The sequence below is a fragment of the Podarcis bocagei genome, assembly GCF_964188305.1.
Source record: "Podarcis bocagei genome assembly, chromosome: 14".
NCBI lineage: Eukaryota > Metazoa > Chordata > Lepidosauria > Squamata > Lacertidae > Podarcis > Podarcis bocagei.
Window position 1 is genome coordinate 29,297,121 of NC_138139.1, and position 21,836 is coordinate 29,318,956.

At 48.0% G+C, this 21,836-nt stretch overlaps 2 protein-coding genes across 2 annotated transcripts in view; one reads left to right on the plus strand and one right to left on the minus strand.

Annotated features, from left to right (window-relative positions):
• The window catches only part of SPG11 (SPG11 vesicle trafficking associated, spatacsin), a 35,618-nt gene extending 23,879 nt beyond the window's left edge, over positions 1 to 11,739 (plus strand). Inside the window, exons 24-40 of the mRNA XM_081171352.1 lie at positions 206 to 365; positions 760 to 1,032; positions 1,212 to 1,412; positions 1,837 to 1,944; positions 2,265 to 2,427; positions 3,231 to 3,445; positions 4,036 to 4,807; positions 5,369 to 5,511; positions 5,679 to 5,880; positions 6,050 to 6,187; positions 7,354 to 7,487; positions 7,958 to 8,065; positions 8,735 to 8,903; positions 9,572 to 9,660; positions 9,881 to 10,036; positions 10,151 to 10,302; positions 10,741 to 11,739. Coding sequence (XP_081027478.1) covers positions 206 to 365; positions 760 to 1,032; positions 1,212 to 1,412; positions 1,837 to 1,944; positions 2,265 to 2,427; positions 3,231 to 3,445; positions 4,036 to 4,807; positions 5,369 to 5,511; positions 5,679 to 5,880; positions 6,050 to 6,187; positions 7,354 to 7,487; positions 7,958 to 8,065; positions 8,735 to 8,903; positions 9,572 to 9,660; positions 9,881 to 10,036; positions 10,151 to 10,302; positions 10,741 to 10,921 — 3,364 coding nt within the window. The 3' untranslated portion in view covers positions 10,922 to 11,739. The remainder of the gene's footprint in view (positions 1 to 205; positions 366 to 759; positions 1,033 to 1,211; positions 1,413 to 1,836; positions 1,945 to 2,264; positions 2,428 to 3,230; positions 3,446 to 4,035; positions 4,808 to 5,368; positions 5,512 to 5,678; positions 5,881 to 6,049; positions 6,188 to 7,353; positions 7,488 to 7,957; positions 8,066 to 8,734; positions 8,904 to 9,571; positions 9,661 to 9,880; positions 10,037 to 10,150; positions 10,303 to 10,740) is intronic.
• A 731-nt stretch (positions 11,740 to 12,470) lies between these two features.
• On the minus strand, positions 12,471 to 20,893 carry EIF3J (eukaryotic translation initiation factor 3 subunit J). Its single transcript, XM_081171321.1, has 8 exons — positions 20,764 to 20,893; positions 20,547 to 20,656; positions 17,494 to 17,548; positions 17,202 to 17,293; positions 15,680 to 15,794; positions 15,322 to 15,480; positions 14,368 to 14,441; positions 12,471 to 13,457 (listed from the first exon to the last, which is right to left on the minus strand). Exons 1-8 carry the CDS (start codon positions 20,786 to 20,788, stop codon positions 13,326 to 13,328), a joined length of 762 nt encoding a protein of 253 aa, XP_081027447.1. The 5' UTR covers positions 20,789 to 20,893; the 3' UTR covers positions 12,471 to 13,325.
• Positions 20,894 to 21,836: the final 943 nt, after the last annotated feature.

Here is a 21,836-nt window from a genome sequence, read left to right on the forward strand (position 1 = left end):
ACCTAAGTGTGGTCTAGTATTATGTGTTCGTTTTCTGCAAACCATGCATAATAATAATGTTCTATGCCTTCACTTGCCTTTTCTTTGGAGGGCTGTTGTGCTAGTCCCTTGATGGTTTTGGTTGTTCTTGGCAAGTGTTTTTTATGGAGGTGGAAGCTTAAGTCACTGGCTGTTTCAGTAGAACTAATACAGCCCTTCCCCATAGGACATCCAGCGAGGCAAGGAAGCAGTGGTCTCTGGTGGCCCAGTTTTGCAGGCTCCATGGCCTCAAGCTGAGCATGTCATACCTGAAGGTGTGTGCGAGATCCAGCGAATGGCTGCAGTTCCTCATTGAAGCCCAGAGGTACAACTACCAACCCTCTGAGGTAAGGAGCCCTTCAGGCAAAAGTGATATGGCCGTCTTTATTAATTTGGGGTTTAGTCTTTGCAGTGGCCCCTTTGAACAGACATTGCTCTTGAAATAGGGGGAGAGATCACTAATGTGGCTTCATTTGCCCTGGCAGCAGAAAGACAGGTACAAATCTATAAAGGCATTAATATAGTAGAGTTCTAATTTGTGTTTTGTATATGTACCACTTTGCTGTGACTCATGAGCTCAAGACAATAAACTAGACTTCCAGGTGCTTTGTTCTGCAACTCCCATCAGTCCCTCGAGGGCACCAAGTTGGTGAAGACTTCGATAAACCATTGTCTGCTTGCCTCTTTGCGCTGTTTGTTCACTTTATATTGTTCACCTAGTTTGTTCTTTCCCTTCCCCAGGTTGCCCCCATCCTCCAGGAGTTCCCCCCTCCTCTGCAGGACCACTTGAGGCTGGCCTTGGAGAGTTTGCAGTCCTCAGTTACTCCATTGGAGGACGGTCAGGGTGGCAACTCCCACCGGCCGAGGCATGAGCAAAAGCCAGGCACCCACACCAGTGATCTTTTCCGCATTCTCCTTTGGTGTCAGGAGCAGCCGCGTCCCTGGCATTACCTTCTGGGTGAAGCTGTGAAACACCAGGCTCCCATCCTGAGCGTCCTTGCTGCATGCTTCCAGGTAAGAATGCTCTGAGGATGGCCCTGTGCTTCTGTTGTTCATTTATTTTCGTAGGCCGTATGTGTGATATTTTAGAAATATTTGCAAGTACATTCCTCAACATGGGTCACTTCCTCCTTGTATCTAACTTTCTTTACCTCTTTTCCACTCCTCTCTGGCCACATTCACCCGTTTGGAAGGACACGAGTATTATCCATTGCCTCTGTGTTTGGCTCATAACTTCCTTGGATAGCTCCACCACTGCCCAAGTGACAGACCACTTGGAAGGCTCAGCTGAAACCCATGAATGGGATCTTCAGGACTTGGCCGCCCTCTGGCAGACACTTCTCCAGAGGCAGAAAATCCAAACTCTTCTTCGCGGCTTTCAGTTCTTTCTGAAGGTAACTCTTTAAGTCCCTTTACCTGATATTACTTGGGCTGCCTCTGCTAGGTGCACCAGAAACCGCCCCAGCATGCAACTTCCATTTGTTTAACTTGTGCTGCTTCACATTTTCTAGAGTGCCTTTGAAAATAAATGTAACGGGTTCCTGTGTGTGTGTGTGTGTGTGTGTGTGTGTGATTTCTTCAAACTGAAAGCTTCACGAGACATGGAGACTGCACATGGAGCCGCCCAAATGAACCCTCCATTCCAAGTTAAGGAAGGGAAATGGTCCAATTTCTGCCCCCTGCTGTGGTTACACTTTCAGAGCCTCAGGAGCTAGATTGGGGGGGGGGGTGTTCAATGTCAGAGGTGTATTTTTAAATAAATAAATGGTGCAACACTTGTGAAGAATGTTGAACATAAATTCGCATCAATCTATTCAGGACTCCCCTTTGCTGATGATCCTGGAGCTGTACGAGTTGTGCATGGACTACAGAAACTACAGCGAAGCGCAGAGCAGACTCCTTGCATTCCAAGCCAGTATCTCAAGAGTAAGCAGACCCTTCCCTTTGCTTGCTGAAGCTTTTGAACCAACTCTTTAATTACAGAGGTAGCTAGCATCTCTAGGCTAGAGCATGGTCTTCTCTTGAGTGTGTGAGGTTTAATTTTTCCAGTTGAAGGATTGTTTGAGCATGCGGGCACACACGTATGGCTGCCCACCCTTCTTCCTTGGGTGTGTCCTTCCCAGTTCCCTACCACGCGACTTCTTTGCATTGTACAAGTTGGCTTACTTTGTCAGAGAGATGAAGGAGAGGGTGGGGGAGAGGCATGTTTTGGCACTTGGATAACTTTCAAAATGATTTTTGCACAGCTGCAAGCCTTACCCGAAGGTCCACCTCTCCTCTTGCCTGTGCCCTGGCTGGTGTCGCAGGCTTCATTTCTTCTTGAGCTGATGCTCCAGCAGTGCAGGACTCAGTACGAGCTGGGAAAGGTCCTTCAGCTTTTTGCAGATACGGACACTGTTCTCCCTCACGGTAAGGACAGTTTCCTTTGGTTCCCTGTCAGTAATTTGTTACCTGCACAGCCAAGACTTCCTCTTGAAATCTGCTTTCAGTGCCTGATACCAGGCAGCCCTCAGGAGGTGGTAGTAAAGGAGCATCAGCTGTTGAGTTCATTCTGCTTTTAAGTGTAGTCAAATCATTGGTTTCCGGGGCATGGAAATAAGATGGGAATCCAGGAGGTTTGGAAGACCAGAAAAAGGGATGCACATGTGTGAAAGCAGCCCCTTCCTTTCCAAGTCCCGCCTCTCCTTGGCATGTTGGGAAACCCAGTCACTTCTCTCTTTGTCCATCATGTGCATTCTCAGTGCTGCTTAGAAAGGCAGGGACTGATCTGCATGAGAGATGATTGTCTTCTGCTTCATTTTTATACCACCTTTCATCTAAAATGATCCCAGGTTGGCTTGTGAACTTTAAAGATAGAAGAAGTAAAACATGGGAATAAACTAGTGAATTAGAAGTAACAGCAGCACGTCAGCAATTTAAAAGCATTGGGGTGAACAAGAAGGTTTTTGGTCTGGTGTCTAAAATAAAATAAAAATACTGATGCCAAGTGGGCCTCCCCTAGTTGGGGCTCTGCAGCCAAAAAGACCTCCCTTCCTAGGCCTCCCTTTGTTGCCCTCCACTTCACTTCTGCCAAAGCTGTTGCTCAGCAAAGGGCCACAGCATGGGCAGCTTGATGGGGATCCTCTTTGCTCCTTTCCAGAAAAACCTGTGTCATTAAAGCACAGACTATCCAGTTAAAGACCTGTTTCTTTTTGGGCTGCTTTTGTGCTTAGGGCCTGATATGAAGAAGCTGAGTGCCCTCAGTTTCACCTTGAAGGACTCTCCTGTCTCCATTGACTGTGCCATTCTCAGCAGTTACACCCCAGAGAATTTCCAGAAGGAGTGCAGAAGAATTCTGGAGGAGCTGCAGGACCAAAGCTCTTTCCTAATAGCACGGAAGGTGGCAGAGCTGGCAGAGCTGCCTGTGGACAATGTGGTGATCCAAGAGGTGCGCTAACCTTTTGACAACTCATGTTTTGGTTGATTATGTTCCATCTCCAACCAAGGCACAATTAGAATGTGGCTTTCCCATCTATTGGACTCAGCCTCTAGTTTTGGTGGCTCAGTCCCAGATCCGGTGCTGCCTTTGGCTACATATGAGTAAGTAAGGGAACTTGGGGACCAAGAATGAGGTGCTTGTAGTTTCCTGCTGTGGGGCAGTGAGAGGGGAATACGTATTTATCTGTCTCAGTCTCAGTCTCAGTCAGTTTTATTGCACATAGCCAAAGGCTGCCGCAAGTATTTATCTGTCAAAGCCATCACCTTGGACTCAGGCAACCAGTGCAGGTCTCTCAAAGCTGTAGGTACATGTTCTTGAGCCATCAGGCCCATCAGTATGCTAGCAGCTACATTTGTCATTATCTTCCATCTCCACACAGTTCTCAAGAGCAGTCCCATGTTATGTAAACAGGAGTTGCAACCAGGCTCTCCCTATCGACAAATGGCCATAGCTGGTGAATCAGTAGTTCAGCTTCCTTTCATTGGTTGTCATGGAAAGATGGGGCTGAGAATCCCTTTGATCTTTTGTGTGTTTTGCAGGTCCTCCAGAATATTCATCTCTTGCAACAAATTGGCCACTGGCCTCAGAAGCGGACAAGGATCGAGTTCTGGGGAAAATGCCACGAAAACTATATGAGAAATGCAATCTCAACCCAAGCGGCCTCCAATTTCTTCTTAGCTCAGGCAGACCTTCTGTCTGAGTCCTTGGATGAGGGGAGAACATCTGGCATCTCGGAGAGGCAACTTCTGCTGACCTTGGCTGGCCACTGGTTAGCTAAAAGCGATCCGGTTCCGCTTCAGGAGCTGGAAGGGATTGAGAAAGAAATCTGGCTTTGCCGCATCGCTCAGCAGACCTTGAACCAGGGCCCTGAGAAGGCCAAGCACAGATTCTCCCACCAGATTTCTATGAGCGGTGAAGTGTCCTTTGATTCCTTAGCCAAGAATTTTTCCTTTTCCAAGCTGGCTGCCTTGAACGTGCCCAAGTACTTGCAGCTGGAGGGTTTGCCCTCACACAATGCATCCTTGCAAGCCACACTTTCTGCGGCTGATGTGGAATCGCTGAGCTTTCTGGTTGGGCGCCTGCTGGACGAGGGGAGCATCCACGAGGCCAGCCGGGTTTGCCGGTACTTTAACTTCTACAGCCGAGATGTCTTGCTGGTCTTGCACTGCAGAGTGCTGGCCTCTGGAGAAGTCCTTCGGAGTGAGTTTCACTCAGAGGTTCATGCCATCCTTGCAGCAAGAGACAGAGAGGAGGCGAAGGACAAGAATAATGGAGGGGGAGAGGACTCTTCAAAGAAAAAATCTCTGAGCAGTAAGTAGCAGGAGCATTTGGAGCTGCAAATTGGACAAAAGCATCTCTCCTCAGGAGTCCACAGAGGACCCTCCTGGGCCATTTCTTCCTTTCTCTGCCATTTTGTGGGTCTTGTCATTGCCCGTTCTTTAGAAATGTAGGTGTTTCTTAGATCTCAAACTTTGCCATTTGTTGCATTCAAAACTGCTGCAATGTTTTTCCTTCAAAAATTGGGAGGGGGGAAGAGAAGGGAAGGCGGCAGCTGATCAGTAGAGAACCACTGAACATTTCCAATGCTCAGGTTTGTCATAGAATCATGGCAGTGTCGAGTTGAAGGGACCCAAAGGGTCATCTAAACCAGTCCTCTGCAATATAGGAATCACAGCTAAATAATCCCTGTGTTTAAAAATCTCCGGCCTCCAGAGCTCAGAAGAGCAAGAAATGTGCCCTTATCCCACCCAGTGTTGGTTTTCTCCTCCCAGTTTTGCCCTGTCCATCTCCAGTCTTGTCTTTCCCCCCTGCCCAAGCAACCCTCTCAGCCTGCTCATTCCTTGCTACCCTGAGTCTCTGTTTCCTTTTCAGCCTCGAGCCTTGAGTCCTGGTCTTTTGTAGGAGGTCCAGGCCCAGAGAGCGAGGTGGTGAGCAGCCTGCAGGCCCTGCTGGCGGAATGTGTCCACGGGCGGAACTACTGCCGGCAGGTCCTCTGCCTGTTTGAGCTGTCCAAGGTGAGTGCGGGTTGGGAACTGGGGAGGGGCAGCCATTGTGCTACAGTGGTGGGAGCTGCAGGATCTCTCCAGTGGGGGCCTTGCCTTCCAGCATGGCACTGAGGGGCCCTTTGAGGAGGAGACGCCTCAGGATCCCAGACGTAAGACTTCCCCATGGTCTTTTGCAGGAACTGGGCTGTCCCTTCAGTGAGATCTCTGCCCATGATTCCGAGAAGCTGCTTCGGGTGATCCTGTCTTCTCAGCAGCCGGACAGGTGCAAAAAAGCCCAGGCCTTTGTCACTACACAGGGAATGGAGCTGGAAACCGTGGCAGAGATTGTGGCCGAGGAAGTCACCCGAGAGCTGCTGGCCCCTTTGCAAGGGAAAGGCAGTGAGTCCTGCTTTGTTGTTATTGACCAAGGAGAATAATCCTATAACTTGTGGGGAGGCGGAAAGACTCAGGATTGGGTTTGGGCAGGAGTGGAGGTGGTGCTGTTTCTTCCCCTTCCCCCTGTCAGCTGGAGAATATCCTGTCACCAATATGTCATTTGTATATACAGAACAAAAGCAAATTCTGAACCCAGCAGAGGAGAGCCAGGCATTCCTGCAGCTGGCTAAACTGTGCCAGGACCACACGTTGGTTGGCATGAAGCTATTGGACAAGATCTCATCTGTGCCGCACGGGGAACTTGCATGCAGTAAGTCAATGATGGGCAGGTGGAGGATCCTTTTTGGCCAGGGATCAAACATCCAGTAACAGCACACTAGCATGCTGCATGGCTAAGGCTGCGATCCAAAGCCTGCTTACTTGAATGCAGATCTTATTCAGGTTCTTAGGACTATGCTTCTACATAAACATAGGTGGGGTTAGGCCTCAGGAGGAGGGTGCCCTTTTTCTGTTTGCTGTCTTTGTGTGGTTTTCATTTGGAAAATGCAACCACCCCACCCCACCCTCGATCATGTTCATTGATGCCAGGAAGCTGGAGCTGTGGTCGTGAAGGGTTTGACCCACATGCTGCCGTTCTCCATCTGTCTTAGCAGTAGTACAGGTTTTTGCTGGAGCCTTTCATAAAAGAGCATTTAGCAGTTCTGGGGGGAAAGGGAGTAGCCTCTGACTTCACCTAGCTGTCCTCAAGGCAGGGAACAGGTTTGTCTATGAGCATCTGAGGAGCTTTTGCCTCCAAGAGCTGCTGTCCCTGTCCAGTGTATGTGAAAGTGACAGTTGTTGTTCCACTTTGCAGTTGAGGGACCAGATGCCACACAATCTTTGGCCAAGGGAGAAATTTAAATTGGGGCGGGGAGGGGGTCTCCCTTGTATTGGAGAGCACCTGCAAAACTGCAAAAAATGTGCTTGCTGATGAAGACCCCTGTGGCGATCACACACAGGGCCCCCGGATGTTTGACGGTCTATTGACCCTGTGCCGCCACTGCGATTGCTTTCTCCGCTGCCACCACCCCGTATCTCACGGGAACGCACGGAGTCCAGTCAGTTGTTAACATAAACAAATAATCAAGTTTATTTTTAAATGCAGGAACAAGCTTATAGTTTCAGTTAATTTTACTTGGCAGTTTCTTATTCTTAGTTCCTAACAACTCCAGACTGATTATTCCAACTATCTATCTGACTCCACCTAACAATTCCTCTCACTCTCTCACAATACAACTCTACCAACCCACACCTAAGCCTCCCAAACCTCAACTCAACTCAACTCTCAACTCAACTCCACTGACTTTCAAAAACTCCCACTCTAACTTTTATTCCCTCCTTGCATTCTCACTGGCCAATCACATCACACTTATTTTAACCCTTTCCTTATGACCCACCTAGGAGGCAAACACCACAACCCCTTTCCTCCTTTTTCAGCTACAGAGCTGCTGATCTTGGCCCACAACTGCTTCAGCTTGACCTGTCACATGGAAGGGATCACGCGGGTTCTGCAAGCTGCCCGGCTGCTCACAGAGGAGCATTTGGCACCCAATGAAGAATATGGCCTTGTGGTACGTGACTGCTCTAAAGCTGCCCTATTTGTGGGAAATGTGAACTGGTTGCAGGGACACACCCACACCCACACACCCCAGGCCTTCGAAGGGTCCTGCCGATTCCAAGACATCCCCTTGCTTTGCTGAAAAAGGAAGGTAGTGGCAGGTCAAAGACTCCCAGAGATGGTTCATGCTCTGCTGCTCTCTGCATTGATGTTAGCAAGTAGCTCCTCTTATAAGAAGCAGTATGTGCAGCCTTCATTGGCTTCCCCTGGCCTGGCAGGAAAGCTGCCTTTGCTTTCCCCTGACCATCTATTGGAAATGGCTGATCAGTAACCTTCCACAGACTTCTGTTGTGCCCCCTAAGAAGGGGTGGTGGCGGCTGCCATGACCTTCTGGCTTACCTCGGTGTGCATGATGACACAGAGTAAGGCCCTTCTGCCTGCCTTGCTGTACAAGTCCTTATCTCTTCTTCCTCCCTACCAAAGGTTCGGCTTCTCACTGGCATTGGCAGATACAACGAGATGACATATATCTTTGACCTGCTGCACGAGAAGCATTACTTTGAGGTGCTCATGAGGAAAAAGCTGGATCCGGTGAGTGCAGGAGACGCAAATCTGCCTCATCCTTTCTCAAGAGTTCCAACCCTTCCATGAGAGGGACAATAGAGGGAATCCAAATGTAAATGTGTCATTGAGTCTGAAGCCTTTATTTTCAGCAGGATGTGGATGAGGCTTAGTCTGCCTGCCTGCCATCACATGGGGATTATCATCCTGAGTGATCCAAGGGAGGGAGGTTGAAGCCAGGATATGTGCTGGCTCTTTATTCTGAAGGGAACTTGACTGGCCTGGGACAGGTGGCAGTTGTATGCAGCTCAAAGTATTTCTCTATCTGAAGGCTCATTCTCAATTCTCCAATCTGCTTCCCCCGCAGTGCCTTCAGTCTTCCCATTTGTTACCTTCTTGCCAAATCATCATTCCAGTCACAGCATCCCCACTTCAGAATGTCCCTGCTTAGTAAAGCCATAAAGCTAAAACACTCCTTTTTTCATAGTGGCTTTTTCTCTCTCACTTGTTGAAATGCAGCTATTCCTTTCCTTAACACTTGTGGCTCCAGCTCTTCTAATCCTTTTTAGATACACTTTTTTTTTGGGGGGGGGGGCTGGGGGCTCTGCCTGAGAGCTCTAGCTTCCACTGTTCTCAGCTGCAAGCTTTCTCAACTCCTCTTTGTCACATCCACTCCTTGCCTCCCTCCCACTTTGGCAGAGCGGGACCCTCAAGACAGCTCTGCTGGACTACATCAAGCGCTGTCGCCCGGGGGACAGCGAGAAGCACAACATGATTGCCCTCTGCTTCAGCATGTGCCGAGAGATTGGGGAGAACCACGAGGCGGCAGCCAACACCCAGCTGAAGCTCATTGAATCCCAGCCGTGGGGTAAGTTGCCAGACGAATGGGTAGTGGGTAGATGGGCAGTCTGTCTGAAGAGAAATGAACTCCTTTGCCAGCCTGGTGCTGTTCAGATAGTTTGGACTACAACTCTCATCAGCTCCAGCTAAAGAGGAGCCAGTATACTCCAGACATGCAGAGAGCCCACCTGCCCAGGATAACAGGTGCTCAACACCCTGGTTCCTTATTCACCGCTTGTGAAGAAGATGTGATGGAACCACGAGAGCAGCTCCATAGTTTAAGGAAGCAACTATCATTCTAGACCCCAAAATTCTGGTCCCTAAAACTGACTGTTCGTCCTAGCAGTATGAAATTTAGCACATGGAGTCTGTTCAGTAAGGTGTATGATATGCCTAAATTTCAGAAAAATCAGGCAGTGGCCAGTAGAGCCACAGCAAGTTTAAAACTTGGCATTAGGGAGGCCTATACCTGAAAGTACACAATGCCCTGAATCAGCCTAGGTTGATCTAATGAAAGGCATAATCTGCTTGCTTTGTGCCTATCATTTGAGTCCTCACTGAGGTGCCTGGATTAGCTTTGGTGGATACATCTTTGGTTCACTTGCTACCTCTCTTCCCTCCCTCTGGATTTGGCATTTGGTTCTGTATTTGCTGCCTTCTCCCCATGAAGGTATTCAACACCTCTTTCCTTTTCAGAGGAGTGCCTGCAGGATGTGCCCAATCTGAAGAAGCTCCTGATGAAAGCCCTGACCCTCTACATAGATGCTGCAGAAAGCTATTCCAAGGCAAGTTGGGAGTGGGACTGAGTGAAGGTGGAAAGGCGAGCGGCAGGGCCTTGTTAGTGTTTGCTTCAGGGATTGATGTGTCCCGTAGAGTTACAGAGTTGGCATCAGATGTGAGAAGAGGGCTGTGACCAGCGAGATGTTTGCAAGTGTGTGTGTGGAGAAGGGAAGGCAGTTGCAGCCACTCAGCTTCATCCGTGCATCTTTGACTCCCTTCTCTTAGGACTTCTGTGTGCGCCAGTCTTTGCGCTGCAACAGGCTGACAAAGCTCATCACCCTGCAACTCCACTTCCTGAACAGCAGCCACAGCACCAAGCTGATCAATCTGAGCAGGAAGAGCCTGCTGGAGTGTATCATGTCCCTGCCCAGGTTCTACCAGGTAAGGATGCCAGGCACCATCACAAGAGCCTGTGGTGTCCTATTGATGGAAGAACACAGTGCACATTCCTGGGAGGATGATGTCAGCTGGCATTTCTCTTCCGTCTCTCCCCAGGCTGCCATTGTGGCTGAGGCCTACGACTTCATCCCAGACTGGGCTGAGGTCCTGTATCAGCACGTGATCCTGAAGGGAGACTTCAGCTACCTGGAGGAGTACAAGCAGCGTGGCCTGCTCAAGACCAGCACCTTTGAGGAAATAGCCCGGAAGTGAGTCCAAGGGAACCATTTGCAGCCCACTTCTCCCAGTGGGAGACATTCCCCAAATCAGGCTTTCTGTAGAGTCGAGATCCTCACTCTAATCCTCGGTTGAAGGTTGCAATCCTGCAAGTTGAAATACAAGCAAAGTGGAGAGCTTTTAAGCTCTCTGCCGTGCTTGGGAAGCAGGGCCCACTCCAGAAGGTTCACACAGGAGCAGTTCCAAGGTTTATATAGGACCCTTGGAACCAACCCCCCACCCCGGTAAGATGCAGTCATACTGTATGTACTGAAAGTAGAGTTCTCCCTCCACTGGGCACCATTTTGTCCCAAGGGCAACACCTTCCTCCCTTGCTGCACTTAGCTGGCAGGTAGAAGTGGGATCCTGTCCGAGGGCAGAGTGTGGAGGACGAGGCTTATGTCTAACCCCTCTGTGACCTTCTGTTCCAGGTTCAAGCAGCACACAGCCAATGAGCCTGCTCTGAAAAACCTGAAGCGGCTGCTGACCTACTGCGATGACATCTATGTGTATTACAAGCTGGCTTATGACAACCAGTTCAGCGACGTAGTGAACACGCTTCTAAAAGATGCTCAGACAGGTTGTTGTCTGAAGGACCTGCTGGCCAACTAGACGATGCTTGGGAGAAAGAAGAGCCACAGCCATCACTGGTGTTGTAGGAAACTCCGGTCAGTACAGGCAGGGGTTTGTGCAGAAGCGGTTACATTTGTTTCAGTATCTGAAACGTGCAACAAAGCGGACGACAGCATTAATCAATGGTATGAAATAGTAAGGAATATTAACCTCAGGGTTGGTTTCGAGTTAATTTGACAGTTGAAGTTAGAACTTTTTATTAGGAGAGAGCTTTTCTCTCTGGGAATCCTTGTGTTGAATATAGAGGTTACTTAAAAACTAAGCTGGCTCTTGAAGCTGCAGCTGAGTTTCTGGGTTACAAAATGATGAGGGCAGGCTTTCTCTTCGGTAACCTCTCCCCCTTGCATATTGCTGGATGATATGAATAACTGGAGAACCATTTGCTGTATAAAAATATTTTTTGTGCAGATTTAATATTGAACATATGGTATAAACTTTGCCATACCTGCTTTTCCCTGGTTATGTATAATTTAATGTTCTCAAAGTATTTCGGGTACAAGGTAGGTGGAGTGTCATAGAAACTTGGAGGCACTATCTGAGAGTGCTGAGCTCCTCTAACCCTTAGGACTCCAGTGCATGAGTTGATCTTGCTCATTTCTGCAAAGCTGTTCCTTAGCCAACACCAGTGCCCAGCTTTTACTACCTTTCAGAATGAGCATCAACAACAGTGGCACTGTGTGTTTTTGTCTGTAGGAAGGTAGTTAAATGAGGAGTGTTTATAGAAATGGTCTTCCAATGTTTCGGTTACTCATGTTTTGCTGTGTGTTTCTAAAGTCACCAATACAGCTTGAGCTATGGCGGTGTTTACTTGTGTGAAGACTACAGAACATTACAAGGCTCCCTGTAGTTTGGGTACACAGTGAGCCAAAGAAGCTCTTTTGGGGAAAGAAATCTCTGCTTGACTACAATTCTTGCTTGCTCCTCAAATACATATCCATTTGCAAGCTTGTAGCTGTTAGTGGGGGCAAGTCAGAGGGGATAGGAAGAAAGAAAACATAGCAACCTCTTACAGGTTGATGGTTTTATTGCTTTTTGGCAAATTAAAATTAAATCTTCCCATAAGCATCTGATTAAATAACAGCCTTTTGACCCTAGAGAGCAGGGGTGGGGAATCTCTGGACATGATCCATTTCCCCCAAACCATGCCTGCCCACCAGTCTAGTCCTTCACCCCCACCTTGCTTACAGCAAGCCTGCCTAGCATCTCCCCATAGATCCATCCCTCAAATAGCAGTGGAAAGGAAGAGGGATATGGGTAGGATAAACACTACTTGTTGGCCTCTGGCTCTGCTGTTGGGGAAGAGCAATCAGTTGCCCAAGCAGTCCTACTTCACTCCTCCCTGCTTCTAAACCCCTTTGGACTTTTTTTTGGCAGGGATGGAGTTACTGCAGTTCACAAAAACTAAGACATCTGTTAGAATTCTGTGGTGCCACAAGACTTTATGTCCAGTGATTAAACACCCTGCAGTGGGTTTGCCCCAATCCAGCAACAGTTCTTGCCCGAGGTGGAAGCACAGCCAAACCAAAGCTCTCAGTCCTCACAATAGTGATTTTATTAAATTAGTTGCTTTTATAAAACATTACAGATGTCATAATTGTTAACATAACAATTTACCCAACTGTCGTAACTGTTGCAGTTTGCTAAGCAGGATTCCTGTAAATGAAAAAAAAAAAAAAGAAAAACAGCAAAGTCTTGTGAGAGCTCAACTAAAGCCACCACAACCTGGTGACAAAGAATTCTCCCAAAGAGTCAGGAAAAAAATGTGTATAAACTAAACTGTTTAGATTTAAGCCACAAGTTCCCCCCGCCCAATGCAACAGAACCAGCCTCTGTTCTGACCCAAAGAAAGGGCTATTTGCTGCTTTCAAAAGCTCCAATGTCCAAGTGCAGAATCTTCTCCCTCAGGCCATTTGCCAACCTACTGAAACACCTCAAGCTCTAGTTTAATAGATAAAAGCCATTTTTAATACTAAATACACACCATGCCCCCTTGCTGCAAACTGCTTTTGTTGTCTGGATAGTCAGTGGAAGAGGTACAGTTAAGGCTGTTATGACTAAACTGTGCTGGTAAGAATACAATTTTGGCCTTGTTGAAATTAATTAGTTTCCAATTCAGTGCTGCTTCTGCTGCTATGAAGTCAAACATGAAGAAAGTTCCATTATTTCCTATGATTAAGCAATTGAGCCTCATAATTTTACTCCCTTGGCATTGAGATGGGCATCCCAATGCTTCAGCAGCTGAGTGGCGACAGGCTAACCCAACAGCACAAATATACTGCCCTTTTTTTGATTGTAGCATTTGGCAGAATTTAAAGGAAAGAAGTTGTGCTACACATTTAAGGGATTATGGGCAACAGAAAGACAACAGGAGGGAGAAGAAATGTCACATGAAGTCTTCAAAGTCTTGTACATAGCCACCGTCATAACCACCATAGTCTGCCAGGTCGTCTTTCATAGTCGCTTTTAAACCACCTCCTGGCACCACACCCTTTTTCTTCTTTTTGGCTTTGTTTTGCTGCGGGAAAGACAGAAGCAGTTTAGGAAGGGAACAATAAAGCCCAGCCTCAGCATTCCTACCCCCAGTTAGTGAAAAGAGAACAGCACTTTCTATAAACACAGAACATGATTTATTTCATGCAATTTATATGTCACTAGATTCTTAAAAACAAACCCACCACCCGCAAAGCGATTTACAAATAAAAGAATGGCCATTGCCTGAATTTTCTTTCATGGAGAAAGAGGTAGTCAAACACAATATTCTGTACCATCTACTGACTATGTGTGTACAGTACTGTGTTTCACCAGGAAAATTTATGGATTTAATTAGGCAGCGAGAATCGAGAAACTGAACACATTAAACATGGCAATCTTGGGATGCTTCAGCAAAGGTATTGCAAAGATGCACATGGTAAGAGGGATATGGCAAAGAGTTCTAGCATCAGTCCTTCCATTTATATCATACAATCCTTCCCTGATCTGGCATGGTCCAGATGTATGGCACTACAGCTCCCATAATCCCAAGCCACTGAGGGGGACTTGGGCGTCCGACAACACCTGAAGGGCACCCAGTTGGGGAAAGTTGGATTAGCAACTTACAAAGGTGTACGAACCGAATGCTGCCAGGGTCACTGGAAAGAAGCATTCTACAGACGCTCAGCATCACCTAGAGCAGGGGTCAGCAACCTAAGGACCATGGGCTGGAAGCAGCCCGCAGAGGTTGTTTGACCAGCCCACGAGCCGCCCCCAAACCCAGTTGCGCTACCTGCTGCACTAAACTGGAGCAGTGCAGGAATTTGCTTCCGCAGTGCTGGAAATCATGCCTGTGCACGTGTGCAATCCGGCCCAGGCAAGATAAACCTTGCCGACCCCTGACCTAGAGGGCACCCAACACAAACATTCTCAGAGGAAATTTGCTCAAGACGTACCTTCTCTTGTTTCTGCTTCTCGCTGCATAGCACTGTCAAGGAATTTGTGACCTTTTTCAAGTCATCAACTTCCACTAAATTGGAAATAAAAGCACAGTAAGGATGGTCATTCATATGGCTTTCCAAGCACTGGACCCAGTTTGTTTCTCTTACTGAACAATGGGATTCCTATTTACAAAACAAGTGTGGCATTTTAGATCTCCACAGGAAGCCCCTTTCAGAAAAAAATGCTTCAGACGGAATGGAAAGAAGCCAAGGGAAAGAAGGGCTGAAGCTTACTAGCAAAGCATTGTGGGTGTTCAGATGCTTGTGGCCACAGGTTCAGCCGCTGCCATCTCCAGGTTACAAGCATCTCAAATGCAGAGCTGAAAAAGACCCCTCTGCCAAGCAGGGTAGACAGCCCTGGGTCAATATTCCCAGGTCAAGGCGGCTCTTCCTTATACTGCTTGTAAGTGGAAAACAGGAGACAGATGAAATAAGCAATTGCTCACAAGCTCTCACATCTCTGAAAGGAATACCCGTCAAGTCTCCCCCTTGGGGAGGCCGCCCAGCTGCTGTGACAGAGATATAAAGGACAAGGCTGATCATAGTGGCACAACCCAATCACAGAAAATATTTTAGGTGGTCATGTTGGTCCAGTAAATAGAGATTATAATCCCAAAACCCCTCAGGCAATGCCGATTAGGACTAACTAAAATGCCACAAGGATGCTGACTGTTACGTAAAACAGCAAAACGGAGTAGAAGGGGTGCCAAGTGTAAAATAAGTCACAAAAATGCCCAAAGTGCTGCAGTTTGAAACAGTCTTCAGATGGAGCACAGGACATATTATACAGACTAAGAACACCAGATTAACCCCACCTGACCACCCAGGCTCTCCCAATTGATCCCCATTTTATCTCTTCCACATGTTTAGAAGAAGAGCAGAGTGCAAATTTGTGATAAGCATACTTACATGAAATACATACATCTCGAACTAATGCTTCCAAAAAACCAGCATAATATAGGGATTTCTCATACTGTGTTATTTTCTCTTTTAACAATTTGCCGAACTCCGTGAAGTCATCTTTGGAAGATGGATTCATGGCATCTATTCCACACGTGCTATTTACACCTGTAGAAAGAACAGCCAATTGATCAGAGTGGTGTTGGAGACAGGGTGGCAAAAATCAATTACCTTTCTGTGGTGCCCAGAAGTGAGGGGCAAACCCACCCACCCCATTTCAAGTATCAGGCTCCCTGGTGGCAAATATGACAAGAGAACATACTTGTGTATTCCATACATGTCCCTGCAGCAGTCTCTTAACACTTACCAAAGGTTTCTTTTGCTAACTCAAGGTCTGCCTCTTCTTGCAATTTCTGCAGCCGTAGTTTGTCTGCTAACTGTTCTTCTGGCGTAAGTTCTTTAGAGTCTTCCGATTCCTCTAACTTGAAAGAAGTAACAAAATCAAGATCAATTACATGCAGCAGCTCTTTTGTCAATGCTGCTTAATAAACTAAATATGGAAGCCAATGTGGGTTTTAGAAAGCTTGGCATTCACATAGTGAGCAAACAATGGGAATATTTTGGATCTTTACTTTAATGTCCTTACATGAACACCCCCTCTAGAAAAAAAATTCGACCACTTAGTTGAGCATGCCAGGGTACCACAAACAGGTTTAACTCTTGCTTTATTCAACTATATTTAAAAAAGTGAAACTTCAAAAATAATTGTGTGTGTGTGTATGTGTGTGTGTGTGTGTGTGTGTGTGTGTGTGTGTGTGTATATATATATATAAAAATAAAACTAAGCAACAACATAGCAAAAATTGCAGAGTCCAGTATGAAACAAAATGGATAGTCATGTGAGACTTTAATAACACTGCTTCTACAGGGTCAAATTGACCCCCCCCTTTTTGCACAAGTTAGCTTTTCAGTCAGTCATTTGTGTCCATCACTAGGCACAAGAATGATGAAAAACAAGATAAAATACTTCTAAAGCAGGCATAGGCAAACTCTGCCCTCCAGATGTTTTGGGACAACAACTCCCATCATCCCTAGCTAACAGGACCAGTGGCCAGGGATGATGGGAGTTGCAGTCCCAAAACATCTGGAGGGCCAAGTTTGCCTATGCCTGCTCTAAAGTCAATATAGTTTGGTTAAAATACAAACACCCCTTCCCCTTCCTTATTGGAGCCTGGGAAGAGGCCTCAGCATCAAGATGGGGCCTTTAAAGATCCACAAGACCCCTGTAGTGCTCAGGGTGGTCATCCCTATTTACCCAGTGTGACAGCTGGCTGTTATGAAAACTTTTTGCAGTTTTTGGTTTCTTCTGCTAGCTTGATTGTTGTCTTAAAAAACACTTTCCTTTTTAATTATAATCAAGTTTGCCGGTACTTTCTGTTGTTGTGGTTGGTAAGATACAACACTACAAATCCCAGCAGCAAAATCAAGGGCCTTCCCCTCAGAGAAGTCATGTTCACCTGGGGAGTTGGAGGGTGCCTCTCAAAGCTAACCTCACCAGGTGATCTACATACAAGCAGAGGGAACTGATTTGGGGCAGCTACGTATGTCGCAACTCACTCAAAGCAGCAACAACTGGAGCAGCTCAGTGTGACCTCATGGGACAAACTTGGAACATCCAGACAAAGATCTCACTGTGTGGACAGAGCTGGCCTTTGATAACTCAGATAAGTATTCCCCATCCCCAGCTCTTTGACATCCTCATAGGCAAAGGCTATTGGGGCTTACTCCTTAACAAACCAAAAGGGCAGGTAAAACTGAATCAAGGCACTGAAATTTATCTGGTGCATGAAGTAGGATCTCCACCCTCTCCTATCTCAGAAATGCCTTACCCTTTTTTTAATCTCCTCTTGCTTTTTCTTCTGCAGTTTTTCCCTCTCTTTTATTTTTTCTGCTATTTTCTTCTTTTCTGAAACTTTGGGTTCTGCAAACAGGGCACAACATTATTTCCTTCCATTTTATTTTTCAGTGCTAAGGATTCAGAACAAGAACTGCTACCCACACATCATCCATAGGTATCCAATCCCATCTGCAGGAAACATGCATGAGGCTGCCCAAGCCACAACCAGCATCCTCCTGCCCCACAAAAGGAGCAGAGTCCCCCTCCCCCGCCATATTTCTCACCTGTCTTTACATCCGCCTCCTTTTCTTCTTCCTCTTCCTCATCATCCCAATTATCCTAGATGGGGGAAAGAGTAGGTAGGACTCGTTGTCAGTAATCATGCCCAATGCAGCAGCCCCTGACCCCAACACTAGATCCTTTTTCAAATAATTCAATGCAGTCTTTGGAACCGGAGTGGAGAACTTGGGACCAGGCTTACCACTGAAGCGGCCAGGTACATTTCCACCACTTCAGATCACTGAGGCCTTATGCAAGGAAAGTTGGCAGAATTATGACTGCTCTTTAAGAGTCTCACTGCTCCCACCCTTAAGAGTTACAGGAACTGAGAGATGGACTCTCAACTAAGGCCAAGCTCAGCCAGTAGGCTGGCTTCCTTTATGACCCACTCAACAGAATGTTTTTCCAAGGACAAAATAAAATTTTCATTGGAAAATGAGAAACATTCCCACAGTGTAAAAAGCTATAGAATTTCACCCTGTGTGGATGCTGTTCCAGGGAGGAGCCCTCAACCGGAGCACTAAAGCCAGCCATCAGCTGCTTAGCTATTTCCACCAAAGACATCTTAAGACAACATCCTTGAGCTAATATAGCTGCTGCACGATGGCATCTCGGCATCTCACTGGAGCCAGCTCAGCTGCAGACTCGGGTCCTTCCGGCCTTGAAGAATTGCAACAAAGCATCAGACTTAATTGCTAACTCCAAGTAGCACACTTTAATTACCAACATAAGTGAAAAACAAGAGGGGAGGAACTGGACTTCCCAGTCCAGAGTGCTTTGCTCACCCAGCAAGTACAAGAACACAAGAGTTCTGCCTGGAGCTGCAGCTCCAACACATGGCGCATTGGCTCAGCAAGGTCATCTTCCCTTGCACACTATTCTTTCAGTCTGCAACTAACAATAAAACAAGAACTGCCTTCCCTGCCTGGAAGTTCTTACTTGCTGCAGGCAGCCAAAGTAGTGGCTATTTACAAACCTGTTTTTGAAACAGTAGCAAGGGAGTCTCCTATTTCCATTCATGGGGAAACTTTTTCAATAATCAACAGCAATGATTTACAAGTTACTCATCTCTGCATCCTTGAAAAACTCACACTCTGTGTGTGGATAGAGACCAACTTATCTTTTGCAAATAACGTTTCTGACAAAATATACAAGTGTCAACAGATATTTGAAGTATAAGCCAAGGAAACTGAATGTGGCTATTTTTACCCGCAGGGATTATGACATACATCAGGCAGTCACTCATCTCCCACAAGTAAACTAGTGTGCCTGGCCATATTCTAGGGACAGGCCCTCTGACATCCCACTTCCAGAGTCTAGCTTCTCAGCAGCAACCCTACAAGCAGCCACACCCTCTTGCCTGGCTTGACACACCTCCATGCCCATGGCTGATAAGGGCAAGACTGAACATATGGCTCTGCCCCAAGTCCATTTGCTCCCCTGATACAACCATGGCTGGATCCCCAGAAAAGCAAAACAAATTCATGACAGTTATTCCAGCTCTAAGAATATGATCACTATAGAAATAAACTATATATAGACAATATGCTCATTCTGAAAGAATCTGGCAAGGTAGCTGCATCAGAGAAAGCTAACAGAAACCAGAAGAGACTCAAACATGAACCATCAACAGGGTTATTAACTTACATTAAACTTCCATCAGAGCACCAAAGTTTGTGCCCCAAGATGACAGACATGGAAAATGTTACTGTTCGGTTGTTTTAAGAGAATTCAAAAATATATTAAAAACTCTTCCATCATTAAGAATTTTAGCACGTCCATGATTTTTGTTGGAGACAAATCCAGTAAGAATGGCTTGATCAATTGGAAATATCTCCCTCTCAAACACTGCACCGTTCCCCAGCTTTCTGTTGTTAAGCCCCCTGCTACATCACAGAAAGGTACAGTTGCCTGACAAGTTTTATTTCATGATTTACCTTGTCTGCTTTTAAGGGGAAATGTGCAAAACTCAACAAGAACCTTGCCTGAAAGATACTAAACCTATTTCATGTTCTTAGGTTAACCTGAAGTCTGAACCTGCTTGATTCAAACTACCTATTTCACCTGCCTGGGCACCAGTGTAATGTTACCTGGTGTAGGAGATGGTAGCTGCTCCCACCTTTATGCCCTTCCCCTTCATGATCTCACACTCTTTCCAAAACATATAGTAATTAGATACTGACTGGTCAGCGGGCAGCTACAGCTGGGTAACCCCACCTGCCTTTCTCTCTGCGGGCTGTGAGCAAGGGAGGCCCCACAGCCTAAGCCAAGAAACGGACCCAGCCAGCTGCAAGCAAGAGAAGCAGGACTTGACAACGAGAGGTCTCAAGTCCATAGAAAAAACGCGGGGTGTCCTACAAAGATGACCCCTACCCAGTGGGCCAGGGCCATATAGGCCTTGCTGAGATCTCCTTAGGCCCGTTCTCCCCTCCCCACATATATACAGGCAGCGTAAAGCATTTGGCCCTGGTGGTGCCACATGCCCCAGGGCCAAATCCTGCCCTAGATGAGCAAGTGCCAAAGCCGAGCCCGACACAACCAAGTCCCACGCGACTTCTCCCGCGGCGGGGCCAACTTCCAGATCGACTGGGAAAACGGCTTCCATGTCCGGGGCTCCCTGGAAGGACTGGCAAGGGGGCGGAAGGGGGCGCCGAGGGGCCGCGCTGGCCGAGCAGCCCCGGCACCTGTTGGGCCGCCACATGGCAGAAGCGGAAGCGGCCCAGCAGGCGGCGGTCTAAGCAGCCCCCACCCCCCTTACATACAGGATCCTTTCCTGCTGAGTCATCAGCCCCTTTCCCGAGCCGGAGGAAGACCCAGCCCGAGAGGGAGGAGACCCAGCTCGACATATGGAGGGCCGAGGAGAAAGGACGGGGAGGCAGATCCAACACGCTCCCCCCGCCCTGTTCCCGCTCGGAGAAGACCCCCCCCAATCCGCTTCAAAGTCCCCACCCCTGTCGCGGGGGGAGGCAGGGGCGTCTCCATAGCGACCGGGCCTACGAGGGGCCGGGAGGGGAGAAGCCTCTTGACAGGCCTGAGTGGGGGCCCCTCCGCTGCCCACCTTGACGTCGTCGTCCTCGTCCTCGCCGGCCCATCGATCCACCACCACCCCGGCCGGCGTGGGTAGGAGCCGCCTGGCCACGGGGTCGGGCGCCTCGAAGGAGTCCACGTCTGTGGCGGGAGAAGGAGGGAAAGCGGCGTCAGCAAACGGCGCAGGGCCGAGGGGAAGGGGGGAGGGAGTCGCGCCGCTGGGCCGGACTAGGCCGGGCCGGACTTACCCCAGGAATCCGCCTCGGCCGCCATCTTGCCCGCTTGCTCGCTCAGGCCAGTCAGGCAAGCAGGAGGGAGGAGAAGTAGGCGTCAGGCGCGCGGAGCATGCCGGGATGGAGGAGGCGGAGTGGAGCAATAGGCGGAACTTCCCGCCGACCCGCTCCGCCCCCTCTCAGACCCCGACGGCGACGTTGGCCATAGATTTACTAAAATGGTGACTTGACCGCGGGGACCCAGCTTCCGGCTCTGTTTAGGCCGGATGGGAGTTACCCGAAAAAGCAGAGGGAGAAGCAGGGTCTCTGCAGACTCCCGGCCGCCGCCTTGACATTCATTTATTCTACGGGTGAGGAAAAACAGCCCCAGACCTCATGGTTTACGCTCTGACACAATCACGGCGCAAAAGCGAAAGGGGTTGCAGGGCGGAGATCGGGGAAGCGGAGCAGCCTCAGGCCCTGGAATTCTTGGCATGGCCAGCTTGGGGGAGGCAGAACAGCTTAAGCAGAGGCGGCGACAAAAGTTGCTGGTGGGGAGGCCCTGCGCTCCAAGTGCAATGCCTGCGGATGGCTGACCCTTGAGGGAGGAGCCCGTGGAGTTTATTCCATGCTGCTTCTCCCAACTTGCTGCCTTCCAACTTCCAGCAGACCCCAGCCTGCGCCACCATGGGGATATCATAGAACTGCATGGAGTTGGAAGGGACCCCAAGAGTCATCTAGTCCAACCCCACACAATGCAAGAATCACAGCTAAAGAATTCCTGACAACCGCTACTTAAAAACCTCCCATCAAGGTGAGGCCACCACTTTCTGAGGAAGTCCGTTCCACTGTCCCAACAGTTCTTACGGTCAGAAAGCTCCTCCTGATGTTTAGTCACAATCTCCTTTCTTGTCATTTGAATTCATTGGTTCGGGTCCTTCAATCTAGAGCAGCAGAAAACAAGTTTGCTCCATATTCCATGAGACAGCCCATAAAATATAAAACACAGTGCACTTATAGAAAATATGAAACACTTATGCCTGCAGGGATTTGAGCTGGTGACCCTGCGGCCTGTCTTAGTGCCCTTCACTTTTGCATTACTGCAAGTC

Coding starts and splice junctions, on each gene's coding strand:
- EIF3J (XM_081171321.1), bottom strand. CDS start 20,788: ATGGCGGCCGAGGCGGATTCCTGGG. Junction 17,549..20,546: donor ACGAGGACGACGACGTCAAG/GTGGGCAGCGGA, acceptor TCCCCCATCTAG/GATAATTGGGATGATGAGGA. Junction 13,458..14,367: donor AGAAGCAGAAACAAGAGAAG/GTACGTCTTGAG, acceptor TCTTTCCCGCAG/CAAAACAAAGCCAAAAAGAA.